The 15,286-nt window shown below is 46.4% G+C and overlaps 1 protein-coding gene across 2 annotated transcripts; it reads right to left on the reverse strand.

Annotated features, from left to right (window-relative positions):
* Nucleotides 1-808: 808 nt before the first annotated feature.
* LOC140185258 (uncharacterized) lies at nucleotides 809-13,768 on the reverse strand. Of its 2 annotated transcripts, none has more exons than XR_011882542.1 (2): nucleotides 13,741-13,768; nucleotides 809-1,025 (listed from the first exon to the last, which is right to left on the reverse strand). XR_011882542.1 is itself a non-coding variant. In XM_072238649.1 (2 exons), the coding sequence occupies exon 2, from the start codon at nucleotides 10,139-10,141 to the stop codon at nucleotides 8,240-8,242; it is 1,902 nt and encodes a 633-aa protein (XP_072094750.1). In that variant the 5' UTR covers nucleotides 10,142-10,888; nucleotides 13,741-13,765; the 3' UTR covers nucleotides 4,171-8,239. The 2 variants fall into 2 exon arrangements, 1 of the variants encoding a protein (XP_072094750.1); XM_072238649.1 differs by lacking the exon at nucleotides 809-1,025 and adding an exon at nucleotides 4,171-10,888 and having other exon boundaries at nucleotides 13,741-13,765.
* Between the last annotated feature and the right edge of the window lie 1,518 nt (nucleotides 13,769-15,286).

Genomic DNA, 15,286 nt, shown 5'->3' on the forward strand with positions numbered 1-15,286 from the left:
CAGACCTCTACGCATGCGCATTTGATCCCGAGTGGAAACTTCGTGACGGAAGCGTCATTTAAAAACTCACCTGGAAGTGCGCAGACTTTGCGAAAAATAAAACGTAGAACTATAATAATAGAAACATAGAAACCCTACAGCATAATACAGGCCCTTCGCCCACAAAGTTGTGCCGAAAATGTCCCTACATTAGAAATTACGAGGCTTACCTAGAGCCCTCTATTTTTCTAAACTCCATGTTCCTATCCAAAAGTCTCTTAAAAGACCCTGTCGTATCCACCTCTACCACCGTTGCCGGCAGCCCATTCCACGCACTCACCACTCTCTGCGTAAAAAATTACCCCTGACATCTCCTCTGTACCTACTCCCCAGCACCTTAAACCTGAGTCCTGATTAGATAGATATACTTTATTAATCCCGAGGGAAATTTGGTTTCGTTGCAGCTGCACCAACCAAGAATAGAGCGTAAATATAGCAATACAAAAACCATAAACAATCAAACAACAAAATGCAAACTATGCCAGATGGAAAATAAGTCCAGGACCAGTCTATTGGCTCAGGGTGTCTGACCCTCCACGGGAGGAGCTGCACGCTCGATGGCCAAAAGCAGGAACGATCTCCCGCGCCGCCCAGTGTTGTATCACGGTGGAATGTGGCAAAAGTCCAACAGTAAAAAGTTCAATATCCAGTCTGCAAACACGTTCCTCGATCGTAATATGCCCCGGATTGCACCACCTGTTGTTAACCAGATCAGTAAGCTCCCTACTCCTTAATGCTTACCGCTGTCAGAGCACTTCCGGTCAGCCGGAGCAGTATTACCCACGAACTCCTCTTTTCCAAAAGTCTCTGTTGTCTCGACCCGGTCCTCTTTCCTCGACTTTGTGATCCCCCTCTGCATCCTCTGCGTGTTTTCCTCCGGATTTCCGCCGCTCTGCTCGGTAAACCCGCCGGCATTAGCTGGTCCCTGGAATACACAATGCGACCTTGCTTCTGTCCCGCGTGTCGGGGTGTGACCATCTCCAGCGCTTAAAAAAAACAAATAAAACTCTCTCTACCAGCATGTTAGAGAGGGTGCAGCTTCGACGTGTTACCGTGAGAAAAAGAATACAAAAAATAACATAAATTAAAAAGCAAGAAGAAGAAAGTAAGAATAGATCGGAACGGCTGTACCACGCTGCATGCACGACCGGCGCATGCGCACTCTTGTGGCAACCATTTCAGCCCTGGGAAAAGCCTCTGACTATCCACATGATCAATGCCTCCAATCATCTTATATACCTCTATCAGGTCACCTCTCATCTTCCGTCGCTCCAAGGTGAAAAGGCCGAATTCACTCAACCTATTCTCATTAGGTATGCTCTCCAATCCAGGCAAATCTTTGTAAATCTCCTCTGCACCCTTTCTATGGCTTCTGCATCCTTCCTGTTGGGAGGCGACCAGAACTGAGCACAGTACTCCAAATGGGGTCTGACCAGGGTCCTATATAGCTGCAACATTACCTCTCGGATCCTAAATTCAATCCCACAATTGATGAAGGCCAATACACTGTACGCCTTCTTAACCAGAGAGTCAACCTGCACAGCTGCTTTGGGCGTCCTATGGACTCGGATCCCAAGATCCCTCTCATCCTCCACACTGCCAAGAGTCTTACCATTAATACTATATTCTGCCATCATATTTGACCTATCAAAATCAACCACTTCACACGTATCTGGGTTGAACTCCATCTGCCATTTCTCAGCCCAGTTTTGCATCCTATCAATGTCCCGCTGTAACCTCTGACAGCCCTCCACACTATCCACAACACCTCCAACCTTTGTGTCATCAACAGACTTTCTAACCCATCCCTCCACATCCTCATTAGGTCATTTATAAAAATCACGAAGAGTAAGGGTCTCAGAACAGATCCCTGAGGCACACCACTCGTGACCAAGCTCCATGCAGATTATGACCCGTCTACAGCCACTTTTTGCCTTCTGTGGGCAAGCCAGTTCTGGATCCACAAAGCAATGTCCCCTTGGATCCATTATCTCCTTACTTTCTCAATAAGCCTTGCATGGGGTACCTTATCAAATGCCTTGCTGAAATCCATATACACGACATCTACTGCTCTTCCTTCATCAATGCGATCAGTCACATCCTCAAAAAATTCAATCAGGCTCGTAAGGCACGACCTGCCCTTGACAAAACCATGCTGACTATTCCTAATAATATTATACCTCTCCAAATGTTCATAAATCCTGCCTCTTAGGATCTTCTCCATCAACTTACCAACCACTAAGGTAAGACTCACTGGTCTGTAATTTCCTGGGCTATCTCTACTCCCTTTCTTGAATAAAGGAACAACATCTGCAACCCTCCAATCCTCCTGAACCTCTCCCGTCCCCATTGATGATGCAAAGATCATCGCCAGAGGCTCAGCAATCTCCTCCCTCGCCTCCCACAGTAGCCTGGGGTACATCTCATCCGGTCCCGGCGACTTATCCAACTTGATGCTTTCCAAAAGCTCCAGCACATCCTCTTTCTTAATATCTACATGCTCAAGCTTTTCAGTCTGCTGAAAGTCATCAATACAGTCACCAAGATCCTTTTCCATAGTGAATACTGAAGTAAAATATTCATTAAGTACCTCTGCTATTTCCTCTGGTTCTATACACACTTTCCCACTGTCACACATGATAGGTCCTAATCTTTAACATCTTATCCTCTTGCTCTTCACATACTTGGGGTACCTTGGGGTTTTCCATAATCCTGCCCGCCAAGGCCTTCTCATGGTCCCTTCTGGCTCTCCTAATTTCCTTCTTAAACTCCTTCCTATTAGCCTTATAATCTTCTCGATCTCTAACATTACCTAGCTCTCTGAACCTTTTGTAAGCTTTTTTCTTTCTTCTTGACTAGATTTATTACAGCCTCTGTACACCACGGTTCCTGTACCCTATCATAACTTCTTGTCTCATTGGAACGTTCCCATGCAGAATCCCACACAAATATCCCCTGAACATTTGCCACATTTCTTCCATACTTTTCCCTAAGAACATCAGTTTCCAATTTCCTGCCTAATAGCCTCATAATTCTCCTTACTCCAATTAAACGCTTTCTAACTTCTCTGTTCCTATCTCTCTCCAATGCTATTCTAAAGGAGATAGAATTATCATCAGTGTTAACTAGGGGGCCGTGCACAATCCTGATCTGATGGAGACAGACGTGAAGGAGCACGGAGGAACACCCGGAGAAACTTCTGAAATGCCCGCTTCACAGCCGCTGCTACTGTGTGATCGAGAATCTCCGGAGGGAAAGGCCCCACATCCTCGGCTTTGCCTATTGCCTGTTGCTGGGGCCGGGGTCAAAGCGCTCGGCAGAGATGGTGCTCGGTGTCGGAGAGCTGGTCGGAGGCTCGGAATTTTCGTACGGACTCGGAGTCAGACTGTGGTCAGATGCTTCCAGGATGCTGCATCGGCAAGTTTGCGGCACTGGAGGTTCACCGTCCGCGTGAGATGATGGGACTTTGAGATTTTTTACCGTGCCCATGGTCTGTTCTTATCAAATTACGATATTGTTTTGCACTGTTGTAACTATATGTTACAATTATATGTTTTTTGTCAGTTTTTCAGTCGGTTTGTCATGTGTTTCTGTGATATCATTCTGGAAAAACATTGTATCACTTCTTAATGCATGCATTACTAAATGACAATGAAAGAGGACTGCATGTCCCCATAATCGAAATCTAAAATCACTATCTGCAAAATGCTCTCCCACTGAGATCTGACAGCTGACCAGGTTCTTTTGCCAATACCAAATCAAGTACAGCCTCTCCTCTTGTAGGCTTATCTACAAATTGAGTTAAGAAACCTTCCTGCTCAGACCTAACACCCCATCTAAACCCCTTGCTCTAGGGAGATGCCAATCGATATTTGGGAAATTAAAATCTCCCATCATGACAACTCTGTTATTATTACACCTTGCTAGGATCTGTTTCCCTATCTGCCCCTCGATATCCCTGTTACTATTGGGCGGCTTATAAAAAATACCCAGTGAAGTTATTGACCCTTTCGTGTTGCTAACCTCCCCCCACAGACACTGTACCAATAATGTACCAGTTCAGACCTTCACTGAGACCATTTCTCATAAGTACATGTTTTACACACAAAACATTGAAAAGTTCAACGTAAATTTATTATCAAAATGTGTTAACCAGATGCTATCAAACAATTCATTTTCTTGTTGGTAAGGCAAATCAATGCCCACCCCCAGCCTGGGGTAGGGCATGGGACCAATTCCAGAGGGGGACGGTTGGGTGAGTCTGAGACTTTGTGAATGAGCCCTAACACCATCTTCCTCATTCCCCTTATCCCTCCTCAGTCCCCTCCCTCACACTCCACTGCATATGTTTGTGTGTGTGTGTGTGAGAGAGAGAGAGAGAGAGAGAGAGAGAGAGAGAGAGAGAGAGAGAGAGAGAGAGAGAGAGAGAGAGACCTGTCTGCCCACTTCACCCTCCAGCAACGATGTCCCCTCTTCCGCCAACGCACTCAAACTCCTGTACATACAGTAATCCTTGCGGGCTCAAATGATCCAATAACATTATGCCCTCCCTCCTGCACCAAATCCTTAGACACATGTTAAATTGTAAAATCTTCCTATTCTTGGCATGTGGCACAGATGACAGACCTTTGGTCACAGCCCTGGACGAGCTGCCCTTTAACTTAGCACCTCACTCCCTGAACTCCCTTTGCAGAACCTTGTTACTCTACCAGCCCATATCATTGGTACCCACATAGATCACGACCTTCACTGTTCACCCTCCTGAGCAAAGCTGAGTGCTCGGCCGGAGATAACCCAGACCTGGAGCACACAGGAAGCTACATACCATCCTGGAATCTCATTCTTACCCACGGAACATTCAGTAAGTTCCCTTAGCTAATGATTCACCAATGACCACAGCTCACCTCTTCTCCACCCTTCCCTTCTCAGTTTCAGGGCCAGACTAAGTGTCAGAGACCCTCCTGCTGTGACCTTCCTTTGCCAGGTCATCCCACTGTCTCTAACTGTGACCAAAGTGATATATGTGTTGTTCAGCGGGATGGACACAGGGGTACACTGCACTTGCTGTTCCCCCACCCCCCTTTCTGCTTTGCGACTGTCACTCAGTTTCCTGTGGCGTACAGCCAGGTTACAACTACCTCTCTATATGTCCGACCTATCATCCCTCCAGCCTCCCGAGTGATCTGGAGTTCATCCAGTTCCAGCTCCCACTCCTTAATGTGGATTGTTCGGAGCTGAAGCTGGATGCCCTTCTCACAGGTGTAGTTATCAGGGACACAGGAGGGTCTCCTGCCTTCCCACATCCCGCAAGAGGAGCTTTCCACTATCCTGCCTGGCACCTTGACTGTTCTCACTGAGCAAATGTGAGGAAGGGGGCAAAAAAACTTCCACCTCCAGTATAATGTTGCCTTCTCTGTGCGAAGGCTGTCCTGACTGAACCCTCAAAGAGGTAAAGCCTCAAAGTCTCCACTCCAACTCTGCCCAGTCCAGCATCGGCCACTCCATTTGCTGCTGCCTAACGTTGGCATCTTCTTGTTAATCAATCCTGACTGTTGACTGGCCCCTGGTGAAAGCTCAAAAATAACCTGCCCTGAAACCACTGCCTTTAATGCTCAATTGTCGAACTTGAGTGAATTGTGTCCTCTCAAACTTCGATTAACAATGGGTCAAAGCCCGGCAGGGTGACACAAGGATGAGTGACTGATTGAAACCCATCCCACATTCAGATCAGGTGACCACCCTCACCACAGTGTGAACCCGCCACTGTCTCTGCAGTGTGGATGAGTGTGTGAATGCCTTCCCACAGTCTGAGCAGGTCAACGTCCTCTCACTGCTGAAAACAGTCTGGTGTGTAGTCAGGCGAGTTGAAAGTGTGAATTAATTCCCAGTTGGAACAGGTGAACGGCTTCTACCCAGTGTGAACTCGCTGATGTTCATTCAGTTGAGATGACTGAGTGAATTCCTTCCCGCAGTCTGAGCAGTTGTACAGTTTCTCCCCTGTGTATACGTGCAGAGTTCATTCAATACCGGATGACGGGCGAGACCTCTGTCAGAAAGGGGAATCCTTGGTCGCTCCAATAGTGTTGTAAGTAATCCTGGAGTAACAAACATCAGCCTCATCGGTCCAAAATGCATTTTCATGTCCCAGCATCTTCTCAGTTAAGTTTAATTTCCATTCCTCAGACCTTCCGGCAAGTTCAGGGGTTCCTGTCCTCCAAAACGCAGCAAGACAGGTTTGGAGAGGGTGCACCACACAGAGCTGTATTTGAGTGCTCGCAGCATAAGAAATAAAGTGGATGGTCTTGAAATTCAGCTAGATTAGCAATATGACGTTGTGGCCAAACCTGAAACTTGGCTAAAGGATGGCTGCCACTGGGTAAAATAGAGTTGAGAATAGATATACGACCAATAGAAAATGACACGGGAGATATTGTGATGGGAGATAGGGATGGCAGAGGAACTGAATGCGTATTTTGCATGATTCTTCACGGTGGAAGACATCTGCAGTACTGAATATCGGACATTCAAGAGTGTCAGGAGAGTGAAGCACATGCAGTGAAAGTTACAGCTGAGAAGGTGCTCAGGAAGGTTAAAGGTCTGAGGGTGGATAAATCTCCTGGATCTGAGGGTGGATAAATCTCCTGGACCTGATGGAATGCACCTTCAGGTTCTGAAGGAAATAGCTGGAGAGATTTTGTAGGCATTACTAAAGATCTTTCAAGAATCGATAGATTCTGGCATAGTATCTGATGACTGGAAAATTACAAATGTTACTCCGCTATTTAAGAAGGGTGGGGGCAGCAGAAAAGAAACTACAGACCTGAAAGCCTGACTTCAGTGGTTGGGAAGTTGCTGGAATCGATTGTTATGGATGAGATTACGGAGTACCGGGAGGCACATGACAAGATAGGCCAAAGCCTGCGTGGTTTCCTGAAAGGAAAATCCTGCCTTACTAACCTACTGCAATTCTTTGAGGAAATTACAAGTTGGGTAGACAAAGGGGATGTAGTAGATGTGGTATACTTGGATTTTCAGGGGCCTTTGAAAGGTGCTGCACATGTGGCTGCTTAGCAAGATAAATCCCATGGAGTTAGAGGGAATTTACTACCATGGTTGGAGCATTGGCTGATCAACAGAAAACAGAGTGGGAATAAAGGGATCCTATTCTGGCTGGCTGCCGGTTACCACTGGAGTTCCACTGTGGTCGATGTTGAGACCACTGCTTTTTACGATGTATGTCAATGACTCGGACTGTTGGATTAATGGATTTGTGGAAAAATTTGCCGATGATACAAAGGTAGGTGGACGAGCAGGTAGTGCTGAGGAAACAGAGTGCTGGCAGAGAGATTTAGATAGTTTCAGGGAATGGACCAAATACAATGTTGGAAAGTGTATGGTCATGCATATTGGTGAAAGAAATAAACAGGCAGACAATTACTTAGATTGGGAGAGAATTGAAAATGCAGAGCTGGAAAGAAACTTGGAAGTCCTTGTGCAGGATACCCTAAAGGTTAACCTCCAGGCTGAGTCGGTGGTGAAGAAGGTGAATGCAATGGTGGCATTCATTTCTCGAGGTACAGAATATAAGAGCAGGGATGTGATGTTGAGGCTCTATAAGGCACTCGTGAGACCACACTTGGAGTATTGTGAGCAGTTTTGGGTTCCTTATTTTAGAATGGATATACTGACATTGCAGGGGGTTCAGAGAAGATTCATAAGAATGATTCCAGGAATGAAAGAGTTACCATACGAGAAGCATCTGTCTTCTCTTGGGCTGTATTCCCCGGAGTTCAGGAGAACAGTGGTCAGAAGGGGAATCTCATTGAAACATTCTGAATGTTAAAAGCTCTGAACAGATTAGATATGGGAAAGTTATTCTCCATGGGAGGGGAGTCTATGACAAGAGGGCACAACTTCAGGATTGGAGGACATCCATTTAGAACGGAGATGAGGAGAACTTACTTTTCTCAGACGGTGGTATATTTGTGGAATTTGTTGCCACAATCAACTGTGGAGGCCAAGTCATTTGGCGCATATAAGGCAGAGAGAGATAGGTTCTTGATTAGCCAGGGCATCAAAGGGTATGGGGAGAAGGCAGGGGAGTGGGGATGACTGGAAAGAATTGGATCAGCCCATGACTGAATGGTGGAGCAGCCTTGAAAGGCCGAATGGCCTACTTCTGCTCCTATATCTTATAGTCTTAATTGAGTTGTCTAAGTGAATCCTTTCCCACATTCAGAACAGGTGAGTGGCACCCCCCAGTGTGAATTCGCTGATGTATTTTAAACTCAGACGACCGAGTGAATTCCTTCCCACAATCTGAGCAGGTGAGGAGTTTCTCCCTCGTGTGAATTCGGTAGTGGCTCACAAGTTTGGATGACAGAGTGAATCCCTTCCCACATTCAGAGCAGCTGAATGGTCTCTCCCCAGTGTGTTCTCGCTGATGTACCTTCAGTTGAAATGACCGAGCAAAACCCTTCCCACATTCAGAGCATCTGAATGGCCTCTCCTGAGTGTGAACAAACTGATGTTTCTTGAGTTGAGATGACTCAATGAATCCCTTCCCACATTCAGAACACGTGAATGGCCTCTCCCCAGTGTGAACTCGCTGATGTACCTTCAGTCGAGATGACCCAGTGAATCTTTTCCCACATTCAGAGCAGCTGAATGGTTTCTCCCCAGTGTGAACTCGCTGATGTAGCTTCAGTTGACATGACCGAGTGAATCCCTTACCACATTCAGAGCAGCTGAAAGGTTTCTCCCCAGTGTGGAATCGCTGATGCACCTTCAGTTGAGATGACCGAGTGAATCCCTTCCCACAAACTGAGCAAGTGAATGGCCATTCCCCAGTGTGGAGTCGCTGATGTTCCTTCAGTTGAGCTGAATGGGTGAATCCCATCCCACATTCAGAGCAGATGAATGGTTTCTCCCCAGTGTGATCTAACTGGTGTGTCAGTAGTTGAGAATGCCGAATGAATCCTTTCCCACAGTCTGAGCAGGTGAACGGCCTCTCCGCAGTGTGAACAAACTGATGTTCTTTCAGCTGACTTGAATAGGTGAATCCCTTCCCACATTGTGAGCAGATGAATGGTTTCTCCCCAGTGTGAATTCGCTGGTGTTTCAAGAGCTGAGATGAAGAAATGAATCCTTTCCCACATTCAGAGCAGCTGAACGGCCTCTCCCCAGTGTGAACTCGCTGATGTATCTTCAGTTGAGATGACTGAGAAAATACCTTTCTACATTCAGAGCAAGTGAATGGCTTCTCCCCAGTGTGGACTTGCTGATGTTCCTTCAGTTGACATTGCCAAGTGAATCCCTTCCCACATTCAGAGCATGTGAATGGTTTCTCCCCAGTGTGATCTAACTGGTGTGTCAGCAGATGAGAATGCCAAATGAATCCTTTCCCACAATCTGAGCAGGTGAACGGTCTCTCCGCAGTGTGAACAAACTGATGTTCTTTCAGATGAGCTGAATCGGTGAATCCCTTCCCACATTCAGAGCAGATGAATGGTTTCACCCCAGTGTGAATTTGCTGGTGTTTCAAGAGCTGAGATGAATGAATGAATCCTTTCCCACATTCAGAGCAGCTGAATGGCTTCTCCCCAGTGTGAACTCGCTGATGTACCTTCAGTTCAGATGACCGAGCAAATCCCTTCCCACATTCAGAGCAAGTGAACGGCTTTTCCCCAGTGTGAACTCGCTGGTGTCTCTGTCGATTGGACGAGTGAGTGAATCCCTTCCCACAGTCTGAGCAGGTGAATAGCCTCTCCTTAGTGTGAACTCGCCGATGACTCTGTAGTGCAGAAAAGCGAATGAATCCCTTCCCACAGTCTGAGCAGATGAATGGCCTCTCCCCAGTGTGAAGTCGCTGGTGTGTCTGGAGTTGAGAACGCTGATTGAATCCCTTCCCACAGACTGAGCAGGTGAATGGTCTCTCCCCAGTGTGAACTAACTGATGTTGTAGCAGGTCGTTTGACTGAATGAATCCCTTCCCACAGTCTGAGCAGGTGAATGGCCTCTTCCCAGTGTGAACTCGCTGGTGCCTATGTAGTGTGGACGATTGAGTGAATCCCTTCCCACAGTCTGAGCAGGTGAACGGCATCTTTTCTGTGTGAACGAGCTGGTGTTCATTCAGTTGAGATGATTGAGTGAATCCTTCCCCACATTCAGAGCAGGCGAATGGCTTCTCCTCGGTGTGAACTCGCTGGTGTCACTGTGTTGTGGTTGAGTGTGTGAATGCCTTCCCACCGTCCGAGCAGGTCAATGTCCTCTCACTGGTGAATTTTCTGATATACCTTTAGCATCAATAACAGAATGGCTTCCCGCTTGCAGAACAGGTGGAGCATCTCACTATGGTGTGAACTTGCTGACGTATCTTCAGACTGGATGACTGAGTGGTTCCCCTCCCTCACACAGAGCGGGTGAATGGCCTCTCTCCACTGTGAACTCACTGGCGTGTCTGCGGGTAGCCTGTGAGTGAATCTCTTTCCACACTGAGAGAAGGAGAATGATATCTACTGCGAACAATTCTCTGGCAATTCAGAAAGTCAGATGTTTGAATGCCTTGTACGATTGATGCAGTTGAAGAACTGATCTCCAGTGAACATATGCTGGAGTGTTCTCAGCTCCCGGTTCCAGTGAATTTCACAGAGTAAAAACAGAAAACTTCATCTCAGAGACAGAATACATTACCAGGTGGGATGAGATATTTCTTCACCTCCAAGAATCAACACCAGATGTGCTGGTGTTGCAAAGAATAAATTTGGTCGCTCCTTAAATATCCAGACAGCAAAACTGATTTGTTGTTGTGTTTGAGATTTCCGTACACAAGTGTTCTGCCATTTCAAACCTGTGAAAATATTTGCAAAAGACATCAATGGGTGAAGGACAATATTTCAGGAGAGATTTCAGTCTGCGGTGAGAACATAAGAAATAGGAGCAGGAGTTGGCCATCTGGCCCTTTGAGCCTGATCTGCCATTGAATAAGATCATGGCTGATCTGGCCATGGACTCATCTCCACTGACCTGCCTTTTCCCCATAACCCTTAATTCCCCAACTACGCAAAAATCTATCCAATCTTGTCTTAAATATATTTACTGAGGTAGCCTCCACTCCTTCATTAGGCAGAGAAATCTGCAGATTCACCACTCTCTGGGAAAAGCAGTTCCTCCTCATCTCCATCCCAACTTCCCCCAAATCTTGAGGCAATGTCCTCTAGTTCTAGTCTCATCTACCAGTGGGAACAACTTTCCTGCCTCTGTCTTATCTATTCCTTCCATAATTTTACATGTTTCTATATGATATCCTGGCATCACAATTTTACCAACTTCAACACAAGTTGGGGGTACTCAACCCCAGGATACTGTGGGAAGTGAGGGAGGAAATTGCTGCGCCTCTGGCGATGATCTTTGCACATCAATAGGGAGAGGAAAAGTACCAGAGGATTAGAAGACATTCTTCCCTTTTCAAAAAAGGGAGTAGAGACAAGCCAGGAAATTACAGACCAGTGGTTCTTACTTCAGTGGAGGGCAAGTTGTTGGAGAAGCTCCTGAGAGGCAGGATTTATGAGCATTTGTAGAAGCATAATCTGACGTGGGATAGTCAGCATGGCTCTGTCTAGGGCAGATCATGCCTTACAAACCTGACTGAATTCTTTGAGGATGTAACAAAACACACTGATGAAGGTAGAGCATTGGATGTAGTGTACATGGCTTTCAGTAAGACTTTTGATAAGATTCCTCATGCGAGGCTCATTCAGAAAGTAATGAGGCAAGGATCCAAGTAGACCTTGCTTTGTGGATCCAGAATTGGCTTGCCCACAGAAGCCAAAGGTGACTGTAGATGGTTTGTATCCTGCATGGAGGATGGTGACCAGTGGTGTTCTGCAGGAATGTATTCTGAGACTCCTTCTCTTTGTGATGTTTATAAATGATCTTGATGAGGAAGGAGAAGGGTGCTGATGACACAAAAGTTGAGGGTGTTGTGAAGAGTCTGGACAGTTCTCCAGAGGTCACAGCAGGATGCAGATAGGATGCAGAACTGGCAGATGGAGTTCAACCCAGATAAGGGTGCTGTGGTTTATTTTGGTACATCACATTTGAAGACAGAATACAATATTATGTTGGGACTATTGACAATGTGGTGGATCAGTGACATCTTGTGGTCCATGTCAGTTTTACACTCAAAGCTGCAGTGCTGATTGACATTGTTGTGAAGAAGGCCTTCATCAACCATGGAACTGAGTTCAAGATCGGTAAGGTAATGTTACAGCTATATAAGACTTTCTTAAAGCCCACACAGTACAGTTACCTCATTACAGGACGGATGTGGATACTATGGAAAGACTGCAGAGGAGATTTACAAGGATGTTACATGGAATGGAGAACATGTCTTATGAGAATAGGTTGAGTGAACTTTGGAGCGACGGAAGATGAGAGGTGACCTGACAGATGTGTATAAGATGATAAAAGGCATTGATCGTGTGGATAGCCAGAGACATTTTTCCTAAGGCTGAATTGGCAAACACGAGGGGCATAGTTTTAAGGTGTTGGAAGTAGGGTCAAAGGGGATGTCAGAGGTAGGTTTTTCACACAGAGAGTAGTAGGTGCATGGGATGCACTGCCAGCGATGATGGTAGAGGCAGATACCATAGAGTCTTTTGAGAGATATGTACATGGAGCTCAGAAAATCAGAGTGCAACGTGGTTGGGAAATCCAAAGCAGTTTCTAGAATAGGTTACATGGATGACACAACATTGTGGGCCGAAGGGCCTGTAATATATTGTAGATTTCTATTTCTATACGCAATCATCTTCTAACAAGGCACAGATCAGACATTCTGACTGACCATCAAATTCTCTGACTGTATTCCTGTCTGTGTGAGAATGGGCTATTTCTGACTTCAGTCAACCTAAAACTTGGCTCAATATGTCTCGGTCATTTGGTATTATTTCAAGTTCTGGTCATGCTCCACAACACTACAAAGAGCACTTGTTTCCACATGTATGATCTTGGAGATTTACTAATTATTTGGATCGCCTCCCACCAGCTGATTGACAGTGAGGAACCCATCGATGGCAATGCCAATTAATATAAAGTGGAGGGCAGTGGCTATTCTCATTGGACTGCGGCACTTTTGTGATATAAAAGCCACAAGTCACTTGTCATCGAGGCAAAGGTGTTTCATATCGTTATTTACTCGGAGAGAACTAAATCTGACGGAAGGTTTTATTTCCATACAGCTCTAATTGACATTCTCACTGACTGGAAGGTAAACTCTTCAACCGAGATTAACTGGGAACTATATTTTTGTTCCGAGTTACTAATCCTCGGATTTACATAGCTGAAACACGGCAGTGTTTGGGAGATACATTCGCTCCCATTTCCTTCGACTGTACGGGAACAACGCTTGGTAGTATCATCCATGGCTGCCTCTTTACCCAGAAGGCCCCACGATCGAGAAACCTAACTGTCAGCCACCGAACAATAAAGCGATGCGCATGCGCTACAGAAACGGCGGCGGCCCAGCGCTCATCAGCCGAAAGCCTGGCGGCACTGGGTACGGATCGTGGGGCTGAGAAAGAGGGAACGGACCGGGTCTGTGCTGGGGTGCAGGACCAGTGCGCCAGGAGCTCACAGTAATAGCCAGTCAATCACGTTTCAGACGCCGCTGATTAATTCCCCACCGGAGACCCCTCCTACCTGCGGCCGGTCTTTGTGAGCCTCTCGACCACGGAGCGCATGCGCGATATTTGGGCTTACCTCATACCTCTGCGCATGCGCGTGTGAGCAAACGGAAGAAAATCTGCAGATGCCGAAATCCAGAACAACAGACGGAAAATGCTGGAGGAAAGTCAAGGAGGCAGACAGCAACTATGCAGAGAAGTGAACAGTCGGCCTTTCAGACCCAGACCCTTCTTCAGCACTGGAAAGGAAGGGAGGGAGTCAGAATGTGGGGCAGGTGAGGTGATAGGGTAAACCGGGAGAGGGGGAGGAGTGAAGTAAAGAGCTGGGAAGTTGATTGTTGAGAGATAAAGGGCTGGAGAATAATAATAATAATAAATACTCTATTGATTCCGAGTGGGAAATTCATTCATTTCTGCAGCAACATCTAAAAGCACAGCAAGCAGCGGGCTGACTTTACTGAAAATAAAGTACAGAATAATAATATACACAATAACACTGTATCAGTGCGCAATAACAATGTTTGAAACAACAATGCAGGGACTATTGAACTATGATGTGTGTTCACCTGTCGCAGAAGATTTTTGTTACGATCCTTGTGAGGGCGGAGCTGAGTGAGTTTGTTCAAAAGGGGTCGGGGGCTTTGCTGCCTATTCAGTAGGTCATGGAGAGGATGTTCCGGTTGTCCATAATCGATAACAGTTTGATCAGTGACATCCACTCCAACATTCACTCGAAAGAGTCGGGGTTGTGGCCAAGGATGGATCCAACCTTTCTGATGAGTTTATTTAGTCTTTCCCAACGTAAAGCAGCGAAGAAGACTGCACTCACTACAACAGACTGGTAAAAGATCTGCGAAATCCTGCCTCACGTGTTCAAGGATCTGGGCTTCATTAGAAAATAGAGTCTGCTCATCCCCTTCTTTTAAACAGCCTTGGTGTTGGTTTTCCAGTCATGTCTCTAGCCGAGGCGAACACCCAGGTCGTTGTCCTCCTCCGCCATCGCAACTTCTTCTCCCAGAATGTACCCAGGACTCATCACAGTCCTCTTCCTCCTAAAATCTATCACCATTTCCCTGGTTTTGACCACGTTCAGGAGCAGTTGATTCTTCCCTCACTATTCCACAATCCTGTTAAACCAGCCCTCTGTACCCCGAGTCCTGCCCATCTCTGATGCACCCAACTACGGCAGAGCCATCAGAGAACATCTTTAAGTGGCCAGACTCAGAGTTGCACTGAAAGTCTGAGGTGTTCAGTGTGAACAGAAACGGAGACGGGACAGTCCCTTGTGGTGCTCCAGTGCCACTCACCACAGAACCACCCAGCGGTACAAACTGGGGTCTATCAGTCAGGAAGGCAGTAATCCAGGAGATAGTGAATTTGTCTACGCCCATCCTTGCTCAGACAACGTGGCTGGATTGTATTGAAGGCATTAAAGAAATCAAAAACAGTGACTCTCACAATCCCACCAGCATCATCCCGGTGGGAGTGAGCTCGCTGCAACAGGGAGATGATGGTATCATCTGCTCCCTCATGAGGTTGGTAGGGAAAATGTAGAGGGTCCG

The sequence above is a fragment of the Mobula birostris genome, chromosome 20, assembly GCF_030028105.1.
Source record: "Mobula birostris isolate sMobBir1 chromosome 20, sMobBir1.hap1, whole genome shotgun sequence".
Lineage (NCBI taxonomy): Eukaryota > Metazoa > Chordata > Chondrichthyes > Myliobatiformes > Myliobatidae > Mobula > Mobula birostris.

Excerpts from the sequence above, each read along its gene's own strand:
- LOC140185258 (XM_072238649.1), bottom strand. The coding sequence starts at position 10,141 with ATGCCGTTCACCTGCTCAGACTGTGGGAAGGGATTCACTCAATCGTCC.